The sequence below is a fragment of the Hyalella azteca genome, unplaced genomic scaffold (assembly GCF_000764305.2).
Source record: "Hyalella azteca isolate HAZT.00-mixed unplaced genomic scaffold, Hazt_2.0.2 contig8696, whole genome shotgun sequence".
NCBI lineage: Eukaryota > Metazoa > Arthropoda > Malacostraca > Amphipoda > Hyalellidae > Hyalella > Hyalella azteca.
Genome location: NW_025938782.1, coordinates 173407 through 199237, shown reverse-complemented (window position 1 = coordinate 199237; position 25831 = coordinate 173407). Strand labels below are relative to the sequence as shown.

General features: G+C 34.5%; 1 protein-coding gene and 1 long non-coding RNA gene across 2 annotated transcripts; one reads left to right on the top strand and one right to left on the bottom strand.

The window, feature by feature from the left end:
- Positions 1-5446: 5446 nt before the first annotated feature.
- Positions 5447-6335, bottom strand: LOC125178294. The gene is made up of 2 exons (XR_007156849.1): positions 6154-6335; positions 5447-5564 (listed from the first exon to the last, which is right to left on the bottom strand). It is a non-coding gene; the product is annotated as an uncharacterized LOC125178294 (long non-coding RNA).
- Positions 6336-22112: 15777 nt separating this feature from the next.
- On the top strand, positions 22113-25358 carry LOC108671903 (homeobox protein Hox-B1). Its single transcript, XM_018159499.2, has 2 exons — positions 22113-22287; positions 23690-25358. Exons 1-2 carry the CDS (start codon positions 22176-22178, stop codon positions 25174-25176), a joined length of 1599 nt encoding a protein of 532 aa, XP_018014988.2. The 5' UTR covers positions 22113-22175; the 3' UTR covers positions 25177-25358.
- The last annotated feature ends 473 nt before the right edge of the window (positions 25359-25831 follow it).

Genomic DNA, 25831 nt, shown 5'->3' with positions numbered 1-25831 from the left:
TTTATCTTCTTTACACCGAGAAAATCGTTTATAATAATGGAATTTACTTGGATTCCATTTATCTGAAATAATTGAAGTGCTTTATCTAGCAGCATTATGCATTGGCCTTAATTTGCGCTTCTGAAGTTTGCAAGCCTACAACTATGCTAATTGCGGTATAGGGTTACATTATGAATACAAAAATTCTAATTACTAACATAATTTAAATAAGCAAGTTGTCTTTGTTCATTAATAATATCTCAGCAAAAAGAATTCTGCTATAGATATTTAAAAATATTTTCCTATCCATACATTTCTTTCCTACCTATCAACTGATCTGATCTCACATGTATGCTATTATTTTCCCCTATTGCCCAGTGCCCATCGAACAAAGACTAAAGGATTGGAAACAATCTCTGCGTGTAGCGACTTGTCGAAATTAATCTTTGGTTGGTGGTGTCAGCACAAGATCAACTGAAGTTCTGCACCACCAGTCACATCTCTACATCTCAACTCTTCACCAGGACAAAAGATTAATGAGCTTTGCAAGCCTAAGTCGGCAAGATTTATGTGAAGCTGAGATGCTCGACTGAACGGTGAGTCTCTTGCCTTCATTTATCAGCTACACTTTGCTTGAACTCCTTTAAAAATCACGGCTGAAGCGTTGGTGGCCGGCCGTTGCCCATACAGCGGCCGACATAATTTCGCCATTGATTTTACTACAGGATTGGCTTACCAGATACGAGGTTTACTAAGCACCTAGTGAAGACTTGTCGACATGTCTGTCTCATAACGCACACATTGATGCTAATCGTTTGACGTCCCATTGTGAAGGATCTTTGTCGCATCGTATGACGAATTTATTGTTACTAATGGCCTGCTGTCTCATTGAGTGGTAGGATGTCGTCACAAAAGCTGCTATTCTCTTTACTCGTGGAGGCATTTAATTATATCATATGATGCGCAATTATACATATTAAGAACAATGCATGGCTGAATCACAAATTCATTAGAAATTCATGGGCCAGACATAAATGATGAAATTCCACATAAATTTCGAAAAAACCTTTATGGACTCTTTTTGGTTTCAAAGTGCAAACAACAATACGTATTATCAACAATATATATTTTTTCCTGTTTCGTTCAAGTTATTTTGAAATACTAAAAATAACAATAAAATGTTATAGCTGTATCCTTTTAAAAATAAGATTATGGGACTGTTGATTTATTTTTTTATCTGGTTTTCAGTCCTAAATTAAGTTTTTAATTTGCCTATCGAAACGTAGATTACAAGAAAATCGTCAAAACCAATGTACAAACTGCATACTCCAGAGAAAAAATCATCTTAACTAACGCAATATTAAAAAAACTATCTTTTTGATAAAAATTATCCGGAGTTAAAATCGGAGGCACATCATAACTTTTGTGCTCCTCAGTAAGCCAAAATAATTAATTATATGGTTCAAATTTTGAAATTAGAAGAGAAATTGTTTAGAAAATTTCTCTCCTAGTATGCATCACCTCGAGTATATTTTGTGCACGTTATTATGAATTACCATTCCGAAATGCGGCTTAACGAAACTTTTACGCGCTATTATGGGCATTTAGAGTGCAACAGTGCAAAGCGTGTCAATGTAGAACGCTTACACTGAGCCATTTCAATTAATTCATTATTCCAACGATTTATTGTGTTGAATATCAAAATATGTTGTTTTGAATGTATAGCATTCCATGTGAGTTTGTAGAAAACTTTCCATCAGTTTCGTGTACGCCAGTCAAATTATGTATGCCCCGTAGCCATGTTGCTGATGTCTCAGGCCATTTGGTAATGAAAAACAAAGTTTACAGCGAGAATTAAAACTAAAACTACCTCACCTAGCTAGTTTCTTTAAATTCGATTTCAATTTTATTGCATTATAATTTAAAATTCATGAAAATGCAATTTTTTAAATTCAAAGGATATTCTTAACAAATTTATAACTGATTTCATTTATTAAGAGAAGATCCGCAATTTTTTTATGTGTAGTTTTTGATTTACTTGAATTCAAATTTGAAGCTGCTTTAATATAGTATTTGTTTCAATTGGTGCAAACACGTTTTTGATTCCAGTCTATTTCATGCTTGTGTGAGTTTGAGTGTTTTTTTTTTCTCGGTGGCACTGAATATGAATTTGGAGTTACTGTATTTTTATTGTTCTCTACATTTCGTACATCAAACGAAAAATGTACGGAATTTCGCCGCAGGTTATCGATGTCAGTTAAACATGAATTGTTTGTATTAACGGGTCTGCCTTGTGTTAACATACTTTTAATTTATTATTGAGCAATAATAAATTTGGGATTTGGGATGACAGGAACGGGCTAACGGTATTCCAACGGGCTAGTGCATGTTTTAATCTAGGCTAGGCGCATGATATATAAAACGGAAGTTTCTGGTTCATTTCCGTGGTGCCTATCAGTTATCACATTGACATACTTCGTAGTAATACAATCATGTATGTCATGCATTCAAATGAGAGGTGTTATACCTGAATTCCATTAAAAATGTGGGAATTAAGGAGATAACTATTTATAATCTCAAGATTTTGTTGCCCGATCAAAGCTGAGCTCAAGGTAAAAGGCAAATATTACCGTCTACATCAAATTTATAATGGTGGCTAATTAAGCAGTTTAAATAAGTTCTTTTTTAGTTGAATTTAGCATTATTCTAAGAAGGCGATCGTTTTTTTTAACGCTAAAGATTTCATAAAAAGTTTTTATATTTACCTTAATTACATATTGGCTGTTTGAGTTCTTATATGCGGGCTAATCGAACGCCTACTAACAATTGTAAACATACGGTACACTAGCAAATTAATATACAGTTAGGACCATAAATTGGATCCTAATTTGTTTAATTTTGGTAGCTATAGAGATTTGGCGGAAGAATAATGAGAGCGGCTCAAAATTTTGAATACAATGATGAAATTCACGCTGCTTTTCTCAATCATTATCATACAAATGGCACCAGAGAGTTCAACGTAATGCATGTGGGGTAATTGTTGCCTCAATATTCCATATGTTATATTCCATTCATTCTATGCTGCATCATTCGATATGTCATCTTAACGCTGCTCAAGACCCAGGCAGTTATCATGAATCCAGGAAGTTATGTTTTATAATTTTCAGGCTAACCCAGTGGCGTCACTATATTTCCCTGCGGGTCTAAACACTATATTCAAGTTAATAATGAGATTCTGCATGTATGATTTTGTGACAGAAGATGAGCGGTGTGATTAAACTTATATTCCGGATCAATTATTTTCTTATGTAAAAAAAGAATGATGATTACAATGAAGTAGCATGATATTTTGTTTTGGGGTTCGCGCAAGATGATAAGTTTTTATGGTTAAGCACAAAGGTTAATTGACATTTCTAGGGCACTCGAATTTGGTAATACCTTTTCTCGGTAGACCCACGGACTGAGACATAATGAAAAAAATGTGTCTTAAATTTAACTAAATAGTAACTAACTTTTGATTGTGATTGTGATTGTGATTGTGATAGACTTCTGAGATAACTTCCTACATTCGCTAAATCAGGTTTCAAACAAACATTTTGCCAGAAATTCTAATTACATTATTCATTGAACAAAACCTCTCGATGCGAAGGTTATCTCTCTTGAGTAAATATATTGTTCATCTGCACACTATTCATATACGTGTTGTAGAAAGGAACTTGATCAAAGGAACTTCACTTCACTTTTTTATTAGTAATTATTGTCCCTATGACTCAATGTTGATTTTCTATTCATTTGGTCTTCCCTTACCATTCATGAGTAAATTTTCTTTTGCTTGCAAACGACGCTCCTTCACAGAAAATGGCGGCAATTTTTTGAGTACTGAAACAGATTGAACTTCGTAATTGCTTCATTTTCTTCACAAATTACAATGGCTTTAGAATGGCTTTAGAATAAATTAGCAAACAATCTAATGTTATTTACTAGTTGGAACCTTCAATAATTTCCGCTTGTCGGATGTTGAGTATTTTATCTGTGTATAGGATTATATTATTCACTGCTTTTATTATCTGCATATAAATCGCTGTTTTTTTATCTAAGTTTCATGATTTCATCCCAATCCCAAGTTTACAACAGGATTAGGTGATATATGTTTATAAATAAAACTAATTAGTCGATATGGTCCATTGCATATGGTCCATTATTGTTCCAAGAGCAATGAGTTACTGTAGAAATTATTAGTTCAAAATTTTAAACTAATTTTCTTACTGATTGAGGCATCTGTTGACCGTTGTTATTATTTGAACTCTGTAACCCGAATAATATTTCATTTTGTGGCCTGAATATGATTCAAATTATACAAACATACAGAACTTCTTATGTTAGTTCTTAGCCATCCATTGTCCTAAAAAACTTGTGACGCTCCTACGTAAGCCGAAACTGCAAAAATAGCTTATTTTTCAAAAGCAAAACAAAAAAAAAATACTTTAATCAAAGCAGTTGAGCTCAGTGCGGCTACCAAGAGGCAAGAGGCAAGAGTCTTAGCAAAGTGACTATTTTCATTTCCAACTACGTATCGAATTTAAAAAAAAATTTAAAGAAGGCATCTATCATAATCGAAAAATCAGCATCGTTTCGATGTCAGTCACAATCTCGAACAAAGTCGTCACTATTTGTTTGTTTATTTGTTTTAGTGATTCTGAACCGTTTATTATTCGGAAGAAAATGGTCTCTGCAAGTAGGGGGGCATTTCCCATTTTCTGTCATGATGGAATAACGATCACAAGAGTGCAGGATCAAGGGCAAATTTTTTAATAGTTTTATTAACCGCTAACGTTATTCTACAATGAATAAAATGCAAAATATACAAATTTTGTGTGTTACAATTGAACAGAAGATTATTCAAAACATTTCATCTTGAAAAGTTTTGAGTGTATTCGTTTGAATTAAAATTCAAACGGCGAATTACGTGTCATGAAGACGTGAAGTTCACGCAGGAATGTTTCAGTAAATAAATCTGGGACGTTTTTAGACAAATACTGTCTATATACTGAGTCCCGGAACATACTGGGACATTTGAATCCTATTTCTTCTAGGTGTCACAAATTCAGATATAACATATTAAATTATCTCGTTCCACTTTTTGAATTCAAATGTGCAACAGGTTACGTTTCGTTTGTACTTACTACTTCTGTTTTTGCTTCTGTTTGACAAAAAGTCAATGCGCATTAATAGTGGAATTCAACAGGCATTCATACTCAATTAGCAAATTCTATTGATGTTTTGATTTACTATATAATATTAATTCAAATTCTTTAGTTCGTATCTTCTGTTATCATAAACAATGAACACTGATAGAAATGAGCGCAAATGGTAATGCAATTTGTTTTCTTGTGTTGATCATCCTGAGTCAGCGTGGCCCGGCAAAAGGTCGTACTAGTGCCAGGTGCGAGAGTGAGTCACAATTTGGACAACTTGACTCATTTATTCTACTGAGTGAGCGTTTATCAGCGGCTAGGAACCTCTTGCTCCGGGACAGCGCTGGCTGCGGTCAGGCTGCGGTGGCATTCCGTGGTTGACCGCAAACTCTGGCCCAGAAAAAAAATATGAGGAAACGAGTAGACGAAATCATTTTTTATGATATTCATTCTACATCCTACAAAGTAGTTGCACAAATAGAACGTCGTATGAGCGTGAGATTCATTTCTATACGATATTCAGTGCGGAATGAATACATTCTGGAATAATTTGTGTATGATGAATACGAAAATTCATTCGAAATGAAGAGCCAGGATATAAAATATTTGAATAGTAAGAAATTACCGCTTAAAATAAAAATATGTAAACAATGACAACAACGACGTTTTTAGGTCTATCAAGGTCTAATGTTTCAAGTGATAATTTGCGCTTGTCAATTTAATAGAAATCAATTTCTATATGTACTTAAAATGAAAACGTGTCTAACAGAAATTCTGTAGTTTCTGTTACATATACGAAAGGGAAAATAAATTCGATACAAAAGTGCACATAACGTGCATAATTTTTTGACGTATGTAATAGAAACCTCCTTTTTGCACTAACTGTACAAATTACCACTTACATAACATAAATACCCAAAACCCCAGCATATTTTTTTCAAAAATGAAAAGTAAATTCCAAAGAAGTTTGATTTAACACCTCATATGAATTATTTGGTGCACAAAGAAATACGTCGGAGGTCTGTTGACGTCGACGCGACTCAGCGCTGCCTAGCGCCGCTCGCTGGCGCCGCTGCCGCTCCCGGTCGCCGCTCGCGTCTGCCGCTAAAATGGCCGGCGCCCCGTGGACTGTTATCTAGGAACATATTAATAAAATAATACATATTTAATGGATACTATTTATTTATAAAATCTACATTATAACATAATAATATAATATAAGTATTGTCAGAAAATAAATTTGATTTTACTATATGAAACAGAGAATATTACGTAAACAAATAAAAAAATAATATCATTCGTGATTTATTTTGGAATTGAAAATTATGGGATTTCGGGTAGAATTTGAATTTGGTGATCTGATTAAGAAATGTTAAGGATTTTTATTCTTGTGTATAATTATGTAAATTGTATTATAAGACGTTTAAAATGTACAAATGCGTTTACCCAATGACTATTCATTGGTCCCAGGATTTACTGAAAAATATAATGTGTTTTTTTTTATATCGTGGCTTGTAGTTTTTTATATCGTGGCTCCTCTCCCTATTCCATTATATAATTTATTTTTTTAAGGGGGTGGAATGACACAGAGTTGGTCAGGAGGTGTTATAAAGACCCTTTTTCTTTTAGATATTATCGTTAATTTTTTCATCAATTTATTCCTGAACGAAAAAAAAATTATTAATTTTAACAAACTTTCTGTTATTTTTCATTTCCTCAATATCGTTATTCCATTAGATGTAGTTGTTGCAGGCAAAAATACTGAAAATTTAATTTTACATTGATATATAATATTTATAGAGTAAAATAAAATTTTGTAAAAAACATATTACAATGAGTAAGTCCTGGGGAGTGTAATTCGATGAACTAAGATAACATGAAGCAAAGTGACACAAAATGTACCGAAAATAAATATTAATCATATTCAGACTACATATTTTGGCTATCACATCTAAACAATGACAATAAAATCTTCATGTCAGCGCAGAGCTAGGATGATTTCAAACAATAACAAGCCAACAGCATGGCAAATAATTGTAATCGACAAAACATATACCCATCTTAGCAAGTAACATCTGCAGAAAATGCTATGCTGAGACCACCTTCGCGGGCAAACTCCAGCTCTCGATTGAGATCTTTGGAATTCAGCGGGCTGGCGCTGAGTGAAGTGTGATATCGAGGTCTGGCCTGCGAGGGAGGAGCAAAATGACTGTGATTAGCCTTGCAGCGAGGAGGAGACTGAGGAGTTGCTGTAGTGTCGGCTGCTGAGCGAGTTTGCAGCTGCCGCCTGCACAGGATTTGGGTGGGAACCCTGACACGTAGGGTTGTCTGTGACGCGCATGCGTGACTCATGCAGCAAACGTTTCCGTCATCAATGCAAACGTCCATTAGTCGTTTTGCGCGTCAAATGTTTCCCGTATTTAACGCAAACGTTCAACTGTCGTTTTACGCGTCCAAAGCAGCTAACGTTTCCCGTTGACCGTTGTCAATGCAAACGTTCATCTGTCGTTTTGGGCGCCTCATGCAGCAAACGTTGTACAAGGAAACCCCTCTACATGAAACTATCTGTCCGAATGCCAAATATTTCTGTCACCCTCACTAATAGGTCCAAACTGGAAATCACCTACAACTTTCAGAATGCTTGCTATGCATATGAGATCCTTTTTTTAGAGAAAATCATTGCTCATTGCTTGAGTTCTTTAACTGCATAGCACGAGAAATGTGATTTTTAGCGATTTAATATATATAATTTAACAGCCAGAGGCAACTTGTCGACAATATAATTCATACAATTCAGCCATAATTAACTGAATATAATCGTTCGAAGCTAAATAAGATTTTTATGCCCACAAGTTTCGTCTAATAAAAACAACCCAGGCGGTAGACTTTCTCTAATGTTTTTGTATCTTCAGCATCATCTGTTAAAATTTATTTTCATTCTAACTTAATTCAAGCTTTACTACTAATACATGTAGCACGTGTGCCGCAGATTCCATTTATATATCACTGAAGTGCATAAAACATACATGCCTGAAGAACTTGCTTTTACTGTTCTTAAAACGAATTGTTTTAATTTCAAAGAGTTCATCTTGTTCAGTATTCATCAATGCTATTGAACAAATAAAAGCAAAAGCAATAGCTAATGTCAAGGACGAAGTGCGGAGAGATTCCTGTCTTGTGTAAGGAGAGGAGGGATCTGCCATGAGGAGGCGGTACGACACCAAACCAAACTGAAGCTTTGGACTCACCGGAGGCAGGGCTCACATCGTCCAACCTATTACAATAACCTTTTGTGAACTTTTAATTGATTATATCAACTATTCATTTGAAAAAATGTTGAGTTATGTTGATTTAAATTTTTTGAAGATAGTGTACTGAAATTTTGCTAGCAGGTTTGGTATTTGAAGGCTATGCTTTATTTTGAAGCTAACATAAAGATGTTTCTATGTCCGGTCTGCTTGAGTCAACCTTGCTTTAGGGTGAAGGTAGTGTAGAAAATGTTGAAATTGACTAGCCGAACACTGCAGGGCCGACGGGTACTGTTTTAAAAACTACGAAGTAAGATCTGATCACGTCAGAATGATCTAATACCAAATAGATATAAATAAAACGTTTTAAATTTGTTTGTTTTCTGAAATTAAATTCTTGACAAAGATTATTGAATCCCATTTTAGATTAAAAGATTCTGATATAAACTCTTCATTGTACAAAATGCAGGAAAAAGTGGGAACGCAAGCAGTACAAATGCTGGATTAAAGTTATGAATAATTCATTAGGCAATTACTAGTTAACACCTGGATTTCCTTTCAATATTCAAAGAATTTCAAACTCTCGCTAAAATCGTGGCTCAAACTTCGATTGAACTTCGAAATTTAAAACTTTCAAAGGCACTGGAATCATGCGAATTTTTTAGGGTAAATTGGATATTGTGTAAATAATATCAATAATAGTAATAATAATAAAAATATCAATTTGATAAAATAATATTATTTGATAAAATAACATTAGCATAATTTGATCAAAAACCAATTTCAAAGAAATCTCATGTTTCACACGCCTTCTCTAATTAGGTCTGATTAAAACAATCAATTTTTCAATGGCAATGGAAATATTCATAAGGAAAATTAAAATATTTTAAAAATTATGCCAAATAAATGTCATATTTTGAATTGTTCATCGCAGTGTTGCTCATTGTTAATATTCAATCTTATAATCATTTCGATATGCCTATAAAGGAACGGAAAAGTAGTACTAATACAAAAAATAATAAATAATTTTCAGCGTTAATTCAAACTGTGCTCTACGATACTAATTGCATATTTGAATAAATAATTATCTGTAGTTTGATACAATTATAGCATAAATAATTGTGTGCAGTATTCGCAACATTCGAAATTACTTACGAAACTCCTTTGGCCTTTAATTAACATTCAATGATTATATCTATGTTTGTTCAACGGAAATGATCTTTTTCGATCGTTATCGAGGCAGGCAGCTAACAACTAGAAGCACCAAAGCACTGAAACGATGTAAAAAATGATCGTGATTTAATTTTTTTTTTTTTTTGCTTTTCTGCAAATGAAGACTTGGTTTAATGAGCTAATAATGTAGAAGAATTATTTGTATTGCACTGCAGTAATGCTGCCGACAAAAACAAAGTTTTACCGACGAAGCAAATCAATATTCATTGCCTCAGATAATACGGACTAAGAGACACGCAAGGATCATTCATCTCCGCTTGCTCGGTCGTTTAGTGAAATCACAGGCAACGTCGCACCTCCTAAATTACAGCTCTTGCTATTCCATTGACTTTGAGCACGGAACTATAGAGCTTCTATCCTAATTTCTGGATAAATAAATACAAACCCTATAAGTAAATATAAACAGAATTACAAAAAATTGTATTTAAAGAAAAAATCGTATCTGATTATGGTAAACAAGATAGAAATTTAATTTTGATTTAAAAAAAAATACTTTGACTTTAAAATTTCACTTTATTTGACTTTATTATGACTTTATTTTGACTTTATTTTATTTTTGACTTTATTTATTAAAGTCAAAAATTTTTACTTTAAAATTTGACTTTAAAAAAATACACTTAAACAATATACACAAAAAAATAAACCCATTATAAATAAAGTAGGCAATAAAAATACACACGATAAAGTGTGCTCAAATATATTGATTCACATTTTTTTGCTCATGCAACTCGGACTTTCATTTATAGAATCGTAATTCATAAAATCATTTCCATTGAGCGAAACTTAGTCCTTTCTGTTTTTTCACCATTTACCTTTCAGTCCTAGGAACTATTACCAGCAATTTCCATTTTGACTTCCATTTGCATGGCAGCAATTTTGTAATTTTTGTGTAACCCTCACCATGCTACCATCAAAGAAGCTCGACCGGAACTCTCCCAATACAAATACTCAAATTCAATGTTTCCACCAAACTTCCTAATTTTACTTTCAATACCCCCAATCTCATTCATCCTTCCACACCCCAGCCCAAATTACTTGCGGAACTTGCCAGCTAGCGTAAGCCCAACAATAACCCTTTTAGCAATAACACTTTTGCCTGCGCAACTTCCTCCGACATGAAGTACTCCACCCGCCAATGCTACTTCACTTTATTCCAACTCCACCACATCTTTCAGTGTTCACCCTCAACACTACCGGGCCTTTCGTCTCCAAAACATCTACCTCAACCCCACCAACACTACTTGATTCTTCTTAGCAATCCATATCCCCTTAAATTTCTGGACATAAACACTTTCCATTGCTCTACAAAACTACGCATCCATAGTGGACCACAAACTCACCTCATTTCTAGTTACTCTAACTGTCATGACTAACGTCCATCAATTCACCGTCACCTTCACAACCGCCACAAACTCACCACCAAATTATTCCAAGCCTCATCTCCACCACTTCACCACCACCATCACACCCACCAAATTTCCTAAGCCTCACCTTCACCACTTCCCCTCCACCATCACACCCACCAAATTTCCTAAGCCTCACCTTCACCACTTCCCCGCCACTATCCCACCCACCACTTCTAAATTCAGTCCTCCACTTTGCCCAGCCCCCGACACCCACCCCATCCCGGCGGCGACCTGCGCCGAGGCGGCGGCGTTCGGTCGTCACTCGCAGCGCCGAGTCTCATCAATCTTCGTCGCCGCGGCGGTGACGTCTGGTGGCGCTAAGCCGTGACGCGGCGACTCCTCGAAACAAAGCTGTCCCATGTCCTTGCTTGTTACCCAGGCACCGCGTAGTAATCTTCATAAAACCGCCACGTCCATCGCAAACATAGCAAATTCGGGGACACATTCGGATAATATTTTATTTCCTGCTAATTATGTTCCCAGATTTTGTAATTACATATAGCAATAATAATCCTTATTTAATTTTAGTATAGTTTTAAATAGCGGATTCAATTATTGTTTAGTGTAGGACTTTGTTTTCTTTTGTTGCAGTGCAGAACTAATTTTAGTAAGACTTGCACTGTTTTCCCAGCATAATTTTCAAGCTATGTCCAATGCAGAATAGTTTAAATTATCTAAAGGAAATGCGTAGAACTCTTCATTAAATTTAGTCACATGAACATAATGTTCTAAAAACCATTACTTATTTAGTATACATGAGCGAATGCATCTAAGAATTTTACAGGCACCGAATGAATGATAAAAATAAAATGGAACAATTTCAGTTGGATTTGGATAAAGTATGTCTGTGGTACCCTAAATATTAAAAATATTATTACATATTAATAAATATCCTATTCTTTACATTTACTAAATAATAACTAAAACTGCACATAATCCTGCTATTAGTTCGACGTCTGAAATACCTCATCACGAAAAAACGTGTTTTCTGCTTTTAAAGGGATTATTACAGTAAATTCATATAGTAAGAAAAAAATCAAATTGCCTATAATATCACAATCACGAATATATTTGTTATGCACGGTTTTCTCAACCCGACATCACAGAGACCGCTGAATGCCGTCTATAATGGGTCTCAGTTACCCGCTCGCTTCTAATCCTTCAACTCTTCCTGAGAGTCGCTTTCCTCCCTCTCCTTTCATTGATTTTCAGGGGAACTTTGCGAACGTCAGAACTGCGCGCCGAAGCTTCACCCTTTCCTTTTATCTGTCATCCTCTTCTTATCGCCCTTTCTGTATTCAACACAACGGCTCTCTCGGCCGAACGGCTTTCTTAATCATATTTTTCAAAATTTCAAGTTAAGAGTATATCTTCTTCTAAAATGCATGTCCTAAGCGCATTTTAGATTTGCACCAGTCAGTATTAGAAAAAAAATAAGTTAGTGCGTATTAAAATATTCAAACATGGCTATTCGAAATAAGCTTTTACTTCTATTTTTCCTCCACAAAAGATATTCTTAAATGATATCACAGTATTTGCAAGAATATCCATAATCATTTAATACAAATTTAAATTTCATTGACATGTCATGACACAGATTTCCAGATATCAATATTATCAGTGTCATCTTATATCACCTTTTATCACCTATTGTTGTTATTAGTTAATTTTGTCACATGAACGAAATATTTAAAATATTACTTAATCATTTCCCAAAATTATTTTTAGGTAATTATAATTAGATTAATAGCGGATATTAATTAAAGCAAAATATATATGAAGGATATATGATGATCCACATGAAAAAATTTTCCGTGCTTCAGAACCATTTCAGAGCGTTTCATTGCATGGAGTCAAATCATGCCATCGTTCAAAAACATTCAAATTCATTTCAAATCAATCATTCCTCTGTTATATTTGACTCAATGAGTTCGAATACACCATTTTATTTTCAAATTCAGAAAACAAGCACAACACTCAGAACAGAAACAAATTATTTTCCATATTTCTTATTTTTTAGATTGTTACATATTTTTAATTTATTATTATTTTTTTCGTAATCAAATTGCTGGAATGAAATATCGTCGTCAGTTTAGGGGAGAAGTTGCCGAAGACTATATTTGTCTGCCACTAGAGTGTCATCAGCCAAGCCGGCAGTGCTTCATGGCAAGCTCGGTAGGCGCTCTAACACTCCAGGGAAATACATCGATATTCCTGCCATAGAGCAGGTGCTGCCAAGGCGGAATGAGCAAACCCTTGGGAAAAAACTCCTCGGTATTCCTCCATCCCAACTCTAAACTGTCCCGCATATCTTGACTTCGATTAATTAAAAACCAACTTTGGCTGATTCAGTTAGTAATGATTGGAGAAAGAAAAACTCGTTAATGAGCGGTTGAAAATTTTCCGGGTAATATTACTTAAAATAAACTAATAACATTTGCCTAGATGTGATCATTGTGTAAATTGTTTTATAATTTTAATCTAACTCTCATATACTTATATTTGATTTTTAAAAATATTCCGTGGAGTTTATTGCAAAAATTACATGTTGGGATATAATCATGAGAATCTGATGATCGAAAAAAATATATCTCGATTTTGTAACAAAACTATCTGCATATCGAAGCAGAGAGAAACTTTGATTTTATTCCAATTTGATAGAATTTTTTGTTAAAATTGATCTCCACACATTTTAAAGAATATTTTCATTATCATTGAAAATTAATTATTTTATTCCTATTGCATTAAAAATATTCAAATGTTCAGTCAATAATAAATCTTAACATCCCAGAATTATTTAACTAATGACTGTTGCAATGTGTTCAAACTTCTTCTTCGACCTTTCAAAACCATTAAAAATAAATTGATCATTGCTTCCTCGTTGAAATTTTCTCACATCAGCCTAGAAATTGCGATTTCTTCTTTCGAATTAATGAGCTCTGAGACTCAGGTCGGCTGGGTTATTTAATCACTTTCGATTCAATCAGACGCTTTCGCTTAACAGCTGAAGCAGACCATCATGTTGATTAAGAGTTACTTCATTTCCTCTTCAATGTTTTTTTAGTTTATTTCAGCTTATATATACATGCATATAAGCGTAATTGATAATTTGAAGCTTCGCCCACTGCACAATACAAATTTTAACCCTCGCTTTCCTTGAATGCAGACTGATGAACATGGAATTTAAATTCAGATATAAGTAAGAAAAAACTTTTATTACCCAGTCGTAAACCTTGAAGGCTATTTGAGGCAATGATAATATGTTCAAGCCCACAATTCATATGTACGACTTTTTCTACATAGAAGTTGCTTAACTCATTAGAGCATCACCATTTGCAGTTCAAATATAATTATTTAATTTTGCACTTCTCCAAGAAAATAATACCATGTTTTCCTCAATTTTCTTTATATTTCCTCTTTACAATATCTTCGTGGCGAAATGTTCCTAGCGGGGATCTCCTTGGAACTTAGTTACTACGGAATCCAATATAGCGGAAATACCTACGCCTTCTCTCATGCTTGCTTCATACTAATGGAGGAGATCGCCAGATCTGTGGCAAGATTATCGCCAGTCTCAATGCCGCTTCATAGCGAAATATAAGAATGCGTCCATTTCCATTAATACTGATAATCAGGGCTTTAATAATACTGATTACATTACTGATACTGATACATACTGATTACATACATTAATACTGATTCATCAGGGCTACATTGTCTTGATGAACAGGAACGTTCTGTCATGTGATTGACTATGTGAAGGAATGAACACTGTAAATGACTTGATATTATTTCATTTTAACCCATTTGCAGCTTCTACCAACTTACACCTGCACTTTAATCCATGGCAAAACTGTGTCATATATTTATTTTCAATTTAATCATTTTTTCATTCAATTAAATTTAATGAGGGCCGAGGCCGCATTCCTACCTATAAAAGAAATCAACCTGTATATGTAATAAGTTCATAAAGTTCTCTATCTAAATTTTTATTTCATTTTACTAAGCTGCGATGAACTGGAATCAGCTATAATGGCAACGTTTTAAAATAAGCAATCTATGACGTAAATTAAAATTTTCTGCTGAGTAACTCNTAAAATAAGTAATCTATGACGCAAATTAAAATTTTCTGCTGAGTAACTCAAATCTTACAATATAAATGCGTAGACTTATCTGAAAAACTTGATCGTACATTTGGCATAAGAAAAAATTTCTTTAATTAAATTAATTTTCAACAAAAACTGATATAAGTCACATTATGTTGCTAAATAACTTCAGACCATAGATAACCATAGGCAATTCAGAATCTCTGTCCTATTTGTAACTCGCAAAAATCATACAATATGTGATGGCTATCTCAGTATTGAGCACTATCTCGTAAGTACGGAAACCTACACAATTGTAAGCCTGCACTGTTCGTTCGTTTAGATATTCGTTCTGTTGGAGTTTTTCGAAATTTCAAGCATAATCACATACATTTCAAATCTAACTCTGTTTTATGAAAAAATTAATTCATCTAAGATTATTTTTGGAACACGTTTTAGCATTTAAAGTTAACACGTTTTTTCTGTACTTCTGTAAATAAGAATTGAACTGGAATTTTCTCTATTTATAGATTCAACTCTGAACATCAAACTACCTAATTCGTTTAACCGTATCATTACAAGTCCTATTTTTGTAGTAATTAATTTTCATAACTATTCTAAGTGAAGAAAGTATTATAATAGATTTCAGAGCCCAGGTAATATTGATTGGGCTATTGGATATTTAAATTAATTTTAAAACATAATATTAAACTTAATATGCCCTGGGTCTTCGATATATTGAGTTCTACTCATGAAATAATTGGAATTTTTAAATTTTTAATGTTTAAATATATAAATAAAATAAGAAGATTTAAAATTTAAGTCTCGCATTTTGATACTCCCGTAAATTTTCGTGTATATTAAATTGTAAAAGAGCAAATCACGCTTTGTAGTCTTTCATTAGAGTACCATTAGGAAGCTACCAAATAAGAACCTGTATGAGACGACACGAGTTTCGCAGTATCGACCAGCCCAACTTGACGCTTCGACACAATGATTTTATGTCTATTCGGAACCTGCATTTATGTACCGCAACGGACGAAGATTTATATGTAAAATAGATCGAGCTGAAGAATATTTTGCACAGATTCTCGGACCGTGAGGCTCGGAACAAGGAAATTATCGGTGCATCTGCACGACTGTAATTTGCAGTCTGCAAATAATTTATTCACAGGGAGCGTGTCACTAAAGAAAATTATATATAAATAGTGGGAAATAAACGACTTGCACGATATGCTGATCCCTGCAAAAGTCGGTTTTGAAGTAATAATATTTTAGTGAAATTATTATTTTATTTGCTTTCAAACGTACGGAGTTAAAATGAAGTCAGCTGGTAAAATGAAGCGTAAATGAAACAGTGTGTTGTAGGAATGTTATTTTAACTCTAAGGGAAGGCTCGGTCTAATTCTCCGGAACATTGAATTTAGGCATAGTTAGTATTGAAAGAAAAATGAATTATTGAAGACAAATTGGTTGTTATTTCTAACTGTTCAATATAAAATTATTGTTGAAACATCCAGGCATTGAGTCTGAAATTGAAGCCATAAATGCAATTTAAAGATAAATATTTTTTATCACACTTGCGTAATGTTGAATATTTAGAAACTCAAAGAATGTGTTGTTTTATTATTGGAAAAAATTAAACTGTGGCCCACGTTTTCGTTTATGTACCGCAAGCTCGCCTCTTGGAATAATCATATTGACACTGTATAGAAAAAGTGACATGTATATTGACTAAACAAAAACAGCTAATTTCGTGTTTAACCTGGAACGCATAACAACTGTACAGCATTCGTTTGTGCAGACCAGTGCTATAATTTAGGCTAAATTAGTATGTGAAACTAGCGAAAAAAAACGTATGATAGAGCGTGAAGTCAAAAAGATTCAAGCTTGTCGACTGTACAATTTACATGGGTTATTTTAATGTGCATAAAAACCCCGTTAGAGCGAAGCACTGAAGCTTTTTCCATATCCTTCGAGGTAAGACTAAAGCGTTTTTTTATCCAACAGATCAATTTTGATTGCTGTGTTCATGACCAGGACACATTAATGCTGCCTTTAAAATAAAATAATATTGTTTGTTATGATTATTTCTTATGGCATCGCAAGTTGAATATTTGTATTCGCGCAGCATTTTCAACAAAAACCTACTTTAATCAATCGCTCAAAATTAGTTTCATCGTATCGTGCAAGTTTCTGGGATATTTTAGAAATCCTGTCAATAATTTTGTTTTCGTTCAACGAAAATTTTTAGAAATCCTGTCAATCATTTTTTATTTTAATGAAAATTTTTAGAAAGCCTGTCAATTAATTCTTATTCGTTCATCTAGATTCAAAACCTAGAAACCACATCTCAAAACGATCACCCATCGAGACCAAGGTGACCTGCGTGTTAGCGTTGGCGTGACACGTCGATCACGGAGCACGGTACGTATGTGACCTGCAAATTATCGTGAGAAAAACCTCGAAGCAAACATGTGCTATATCAAAGCTTAAATGAATTCATGCGACTTATTCTGCATAAAGATCGTCGCAAGATTACCCTCTACCCATTAGTACTTCGGCCCTCGTCTTGAACACTTCCCCTGCCCTGACCGCTGCAGTGAACTTGAGCGAGTGAGTGCGGATTTCTTGAATTTTTTTCCTGATAACTGAGAAAAAGGGATTCAAATTTGAAGAATCGAAATCGAAATTTGAAATTCAAAATTGAAGAATGATGTTTTAGATGTTTGTCCGAAATTTGCAGTGGTCGTAATGCCTGTAAATTTCAGCATGTGCTTACGAATTTTTTCTGAAGCTATTTTTACAACCAAAATAGAAAATTCGGGATGTTGATGGTCAATACTCATGTTAAAATTGTCCCAAGCTGAGGTAGTTCGCTCGTGCAATGAATAAATTTTTCATTGTCACACAAAAAAACTGCCAAAATTTTTTTCAAAATGTCCAAAAATTTTCAATATCAAATTGAAATTGAGTTGAACGTACAAACTGTCCCCAACAGTTTGGGGTTGGGGTCTCTTCACTGTTTGTTTTAGAGGCCACTTTGTACACCCAGAAATATATGGGCGCATATTGTCCAAATTTAATTACCACAGCACAAGCACGGGCGTCCTTGTCGTCGAATGGGATGTCGAAGTTGCACTGAAAATCTCAAACAAATGTAAAAAGTGTATCGCCTTTTGGATAGAGTTTCTCTCATTTTTATGAGTGTACACAGTATTTAAAAGGAGATGGTAATAGGTTTCTTTTTTTCTTGTGCAACAATATTTGAAATTATTTCAAATATGTGTTTATAATATTTTCATATATATCGCCATATATATAATATCGCCATATCAAAGTAAATAAATGAAAATGCAGGGTACAATATATTTATAAATGATCTCAAATTTTCTTTCCATCCTTTATTTAATTTTATCAGTGGAAATTATTTATATCTAATTTCATTGAAGGCGACCATCTCCAGATAATCTATATGTTCACACCAGAAGATCTAAGACAACAGTTAATTTATTGCACATAATAACGCTTTACTCCTCGTATTTCAAGAGGCAAATATCCCATGGGACGTTGGTTTACCACTAAGATCATTACTGTGATTTGTAGACAATAAAACCTGCCTAGATAATTTATCTCAACTTGCAGGTGCTTGAGTTTTTTCTCAGCCGCGAAGGCTGACATATTGCACCTTCAGGCCTACAGGCTGCGATAAAATATTCTGGCCCACTTATATCTTGAAGAAAAATTCAACGAATTCAGTCAAAGAATCTCGTTAGTTAAAAATTAACAAATGAGAATTGGAGAGCTCGAAAAACAATACAATCATATGTCAAATAATTGCCTTCATTAAATGCAAAAATTAATTGATTATTCTTCCCTAAACTTTGATTAGGTTTGTTAGATTATTAAATGTGCAGAGTTACTGATAACAACGCGAACTGTGTTTTAAATTTTTATTTAAATTTTTAATATTTCAAAAATAAGATAGATCTTACAGTTTTGTCTTACAGTCGTATTTCATGCTATTTGCTTAAGACCGAATTAGTCATTCGAGTACTTGCATGCTGACACCAAGTGATCGTAACGGATGATATAAAAAAAATTTGCAAACAACGCTTAAAAGATTTTCTTTCGGATGCACAAGGCGCGTACAGAAATACTTCATTTGTTCTCAGTAACCATTAAACGCTTTTTTCAATGTTCTGAATCCTTGTCTACCAATAAATTGAAAGAAATTCACCCAAATCACTAATAAGTGTCAGTTCATCAAGTCACCTCGTTACTGAATGAAACTAAACGAAAATTTTGGCAGAATTGAATCTCCCCAAAATGTCACACTAAATAAAATTTGGCAGCTTCTTAATATGTTCGTATGTTGGCTTGATAATGAAATAGGCATTCAGTTACAAGGAATTTGATTTGTATACATATATATGCCGTGTATCTCGACAAAGTGAGTTTGTCGGCCAAAAATATAGCTGAAAAAACCGCTGCATGACGGAGAGTAGCGACCCAAATCGTTCCTGAGGGCATCATTGCTCATGTTCCGACGATAGCCATTTGTCAGCAAAGACCCAAACGATGAACTATTTTTCATAATATATTCAAGCATGAATTCAATTTTCCGAAATTTATCATCACCAGCAAAATATGAAAAGTCAAGTAGGGTATAAATGACACTATAAGAATAGTATGGATAGATCCATATTATTGGGAGGAGCAGCGGTTGCAAATCTAAACAAAATTTGGGTCAGTGAATCCGAAATTCAGATGAATATCAATCTTTCAGAAATTTATATTATTGTTTTATACAAATTATACGTTATTATTTCATTTGAAGCAATAGATCTTCTTAAAAATTTCACTGAAACTTAATCAGGGATTCTGAAGCAAACGCCAGCAACACAAAATAAGGCAAATAAATGATTTTTTAAATGCCTTAGAATCGTAATGAGTATGGTTTTAACACAATAGATTGCAATTTTATTGCTGTTTTCTTCTCAAAGGGAATAAAACCCGATTCAGTCATAAGAATCCTAACGAAAAAAGTCATAACAATCCGTTGCAGTCATAAGAATCCTAACAAAAAGAAGTCATAACAATCCGTTGCAGTCATAACAATCCGTTGCAGTCATAACAATCCTAAACAGTGAGAAGTGTTAGGTTTACACCAGTAAGGCAGAGGGTGAAGAAATATTTCAGTACTGACTGATCAATCAGGAAATCCGCCCTGGCAGGTACTTGTTGGGACAACTTGGACAAAAGGTGCCACCCTGACACTACAGTCCAGCGCCTCGAGTGACTAACGATCCCCGTTTGTCTCTAAACCAAAAATTGACCCTCAAAAACAAGACGCTGTTTTTAGCGGTGTACAAGTTATTCGACAACTTGGCTGGAGACCATGAATGTTTCTTCCTCGAGTTTGCTTCAATTCTATCATCTGTTTTTGGCCTTATTAAAGAGCTTTGTACACAAATTTACGAGTACCATGATTGATTTGAAGAGCATCGTTTTACAATCACTGAACTAGAAATGGCAAGTAATTAAATTGTAACGCATACAATAAAAAAAAATAAATAACGAAAATGCAATTTAATCTAAATTAAAATTTATTATTAATTTACTTAAACCTAATTCAGATTCGTTTGGAATTGAATCGAGGAAGTGTATGGGGTTGTAGATGCGTGGGTGAACATTTCTTCGGCTGTGTCGCCGATTCACGGGCCATTATTTCAAGTTGGGTAGAAGGTTGGACCTGACATCCGTGGCATATGCCCTGAGCTTGAAAGGTCGTCCTAACTACAAGGACTCGAATCGTTGATTTTGTGTGAGTGCAGTCGCGTTAGGGGTTCGTTTGGTGAAGGTCGTTAGACTCACAAGTGTCTTCATTCTGTGACAAGATTGACAAGTTGTAACTTTTTGTTGATTAACCGAATGTAAGTTTAATTCATAACAAAGCCACGATTTGAAAGAAGTGAACATTCAGCCAACATATACAATATTTTTTCGTCGACGCTAGAAATTTTTGAAGTTTTGTCAATGGTAGACAAAAAAAAACAACAAATGTGTTCATGTATAGGCATTGTGATGAAACTAAACCAAACTAAACTCAAATGGTTCGATAAATCTAAATCAAGAAATAAACATACCTAACACTAAACCTCTGACGGAAAAGAGATTTGTAATAAAATCAACAAATTTTTCAAAAATGTTATTTTCTTCACATCCAGACAAACTGCAAAATACTATCTATCTATGTTCTGGTATTTGTTAGTCTGAATTCAAACTATTCGTGCAATTCGCCCGCTAACGCTCTTTAGGCTTTTTGAAAAAATGTTCCAAAGAGGTCAAATGTATTCATTTAACTTCATTTAACTTTTCCGTGAATGTTTGAAGCTTTAAGTGTGTTTCACTTTGTGTATTTCCTGCACTACAAAAGTTACAACTGATATTTTTTAAACTCTATTACTTACTGGAAGGGAAATGTAAACTTTTTTATAAAGAGACTCAGGTTCAATATAAGTAAAAAATATCCTGTCATAGGTATTGTTTGCACTCACATGACGTTTTATTATTTTCCAGATTCCAGTCCATCATCGGGAGGATAGTGCCTGTACTCAAGCAGTCAATTGAGTTTACACGGCCTGAAATTGAAGTGAAGTGCTGAATGCGAGCCGAAAAGACGAATACGAATTCATTCACGTGACACCGGCATATATTTGCTGCAAACCCCGACTGTTTTATTTGTCCTGAACACCTGCTGTTTGAATTGCTGTGAACCCCGGCTAGTTTAAATGCTGTACACCCTGGCTGGTTTAATTGATGTAAACCTCGGCTGGTTGACGCGACGTCAACTCCAGGCTTTTTAAACTTCAGTGAATCTCTGCTGATTAAAATACTGCTAGCCCGCGCTGATTAAATTGTACCACAAAATTTGAACGGTTGAATTTCTGTGTGACCCAGTTGTTTGGATCTCTATAAACCCGGGCTGGTTGAAAATTATTGCCGACTGACGGAATTACTGCACCCATGTCATCCTCGATGCAGAACGTCGATCCAAGAACGGAGCAGCATTATAATCCCCATCCCGAATATCCCAATGAAATTGACGGCAAGCTGGCAGCGATTTCCACTCCATACGGTGAGTGTTTCACGGCTAACTAATAATTATTATGGAATCAGAGAATGAATTTCAATAATTAATACTGTGACTTCGATATGATGGAAGCGTTCACATGCTAGTCGTAAACAATCAACATCAATAAACGGATAATTTCTAATATATTTACTCGTACTAATATTTAGATTAATTTGATATGTGTTACTTATCACCGGTGCTATTCAAAGACCACGAAAACCATTTAAATTCAATTTAAAGGCGCACCTGTTAGGAGCAAACCTGTTGAACGTGCAGTTGATGTTTTAGAATACGATTTCAGGTGTTGTGCAAGTTTATATTTGTGAAATTATTATCTGCTGGAAATAATAAATCAACTGATAATTGATATCCTTGAAGCTGAAAACATGGGACCCAACAATTTATAATAAATCTCGACTTGTGAGCAATTTAAACTCTTTAAATTCTTATGAAGTAGGATCACTAACATTAAACTTGAGTGATAGTTTGATTCTTTGACCAGATTGTTGTGATACGATGCTTTAACTCATTTAGGAACTTAAAAGCAAATACAATAGCACAAAAATTGATTTTAAATTTCTGGTTACGTTTTTTTGCGATTAAAGCGAACATCAGATTTTAATACTATTATTTATTTCTTGTATCATCAGCATACTTCAATTTTAAATTGCCAATAACCGTGGAGGCAAAGAAAATGCCATATAGAGGTTAAAATTTCATATCTTCATTTAATATACATGTAATCTTTAAGTTTCTCATCTGATGATTGAGCTGGTATCTGAAATGCAGTGAACTCACTTTGATTTTATTCATTTTTACAACACTTCTCTTTAACTTCACTTCTTGTTTGTCTATCTGTCTGTCTGCTACAAATCTTATAATCGATATTTAACACACTTCTACCTGTCCAATCGATTTGAAATTGGGCACACTTGCGTAAAATTGAAGACAATGCATGAATCAATTGACAGAATAAATAATTTTATAAATAAAAAAATTCAATATTAAAAAAAATCAAAAAAATAATTTCGTCTCCTACCAATCTTATAATCCATATGACACAATTTGACCTGTCCAATTGATCTGAAATTTTGCATAATTGCATAAAGTCAGAGACAACGCATAAATCAATTAACAGAATAAATAATTTTTGGAATTTACAAAATTTTGATATCTTAAGAAAATTTGAAGAATAATTTTTTATTCAATATTTGACAATGAAATTAGAAATTCATTGTACATGTGTAACATCCAAGATACTGGATTGTTCAGAAGTGTTGTCTTTAAAAAGCAATTTTTAAACGCATATTATTATATTGAGACATGCTATTCAATAAAATATTTTACCGTTTTAAAAAACAAAAGAAAATCTTTATTCATATTTTAGTATTAAATACATGTGCAGGTACCAGCAGCCATTACCCGCCTCACAACTGGCCCTACGCAGATCCCCGATATCCTGAACAGATCCCATCAAGCACCACGTCACCATTCACGGTGTATGGTGACCAGGGCGTCAGCGTACCTAGAATGATGCAATCTGGTCACTTCCCTCACCATCACATGAATCCTTATTCTCCCCATCCAGAGCCATCAAGCTACCATTACAAGAGCTGCCCTGAACAACCACTGCAAGTTACCAACTCACTTTGGTCGCACACAACACCGAACGAGTCGTATTTCCCAGCGAGAGAATCTTCGTATGAAAGAGAGATCTCGTTAACTTCTAATGTCGTTTCGTGTGTAATTTCTAACAACTCTCAATCTCCTTCACTGCCCAGTGAGTTATCTGCGTGCCGTTACTCCGCAGATATTCCTTTGACTTCAACTCCATCCAATACTTCAGCTGTTAATTCAACAATCGCAGTGGATTCAACGCAAATCACAAAAAATCCTAAGCTAAAGAATCAAAAGCGAAAAGATCCATCGACCCAAGCAGTTGGCTCGACAACAACAAAGCGCCAGCGAACTCAATACAGCACCTTCCAGTTAATTGAACTGGAAAAGGAATTTCACTACAATTCTTACTTATGCCGGCCTCGGAGGGCCGAATTGGCCAAGACTCTCAACCTGAGTGATAGACAAGTCAAAATTTGGTTTCAAAATAGAAGGATGAAGGAAAAGAAGACAAAAACGACACAGAAAAATTCCCCCGCCGTGAGTTTAAAAAAATCAAACGAAGTAGAAGGTGAGCGAAAAGTTGAGCATAGAGACTGCATGGCTCACTGTGGCCCGGAATCCGTACAATTTTTGAAGAAGGAGAAGAATTCGGATAGCAGTTTGATTCCAGATCATAATCACGCACAGACGAATCATGCTCAACAAAACATGCATGCAAGCTCTCTATCCCTGCAGCCTCCGCAACCATTTTATCATTTCGACCAACAACGTGGAGGCAATGGATACCTGGGTTTTTCACAGCAGTCTTACCACAGTCACGGATCTCATTACGAAAAATTTACTCATAAGTCAAATATGCGTTACGGGAATTGCCCTGACGAAGAACTGCATTTTAACCCTACTCATATGAGACCGTGTGCCGACGCTCGAAACTCTTACGGCCTTGCCGGTCCGGATTCACAAGAAAAATCGACGGAAATAAGACACACCACTTTTGATTCGTATTCTCGATATCAATATTCAAAGAATGATGCTGTCGGAGAGGCTTTTTCCTACGGCGGTCCTTTTGGATTTGTGTCTAACAATTGCTCATTGACGCTACCAAGTTGCATGGCCTCATCTCAAGACGGGCCGAACTATATTTCAAATCCTACGACATCGGTTCAATGGGCGCAAGATCTCCCTCAACACCAAGCGACTATTAAAACCAACTCAAAATCTGCTTCACACTCCCCTTCTCCGGTGAACGCGGAGAGCAGTCATTCTATCTAAGATACCTCATTTCCAGCAAATATTTTTTCCCGTGTACCAATTTCAAGTGTCTATCGGTAGCGACCGAACGAAACCATGCTCAATAAGTCTATTATTAATGATATTCAAAAATTTGCGCAACTTCTAGAATATCATTTTGACATATATTTCAAAACAATAATCATACTCTATAGAAGAAGGAAATTCAGAATATAAATGACCGTTCCGAAAAATATGGAATGAACTTAAAAAATATTTCTTTACCGAGTAAAACATCTCATTATTATCATAATATCATAATTACGATTCATTTTATCAAGAAGTTTCGACAATTTATTGGTTGGAATTTTGTTAGCTACTAAAATATTGATAAATATTAAAGATATTTTGCTAATAAATTGCGACCCAATTAGATGAGTGATGTGCAATATTACTGCTTTCAATAATTCCGCCATTGATGGAAAACACCCCGTTATTTCAACTGCACGACAATTAACATAAGAATAGCACATTCAGCTTCAGTTACAGATTAATGATTGTAAATATATGAGGTTAATCAGCCCTTATGCAGGTTAAAATTATATAATATCTCAAAAGAAACAGGGTAATATTATTATAGCTGTAATAATAACATTAAGCAGACATTTGCATATAAGGGTGTAAAGGTTGTGTATAA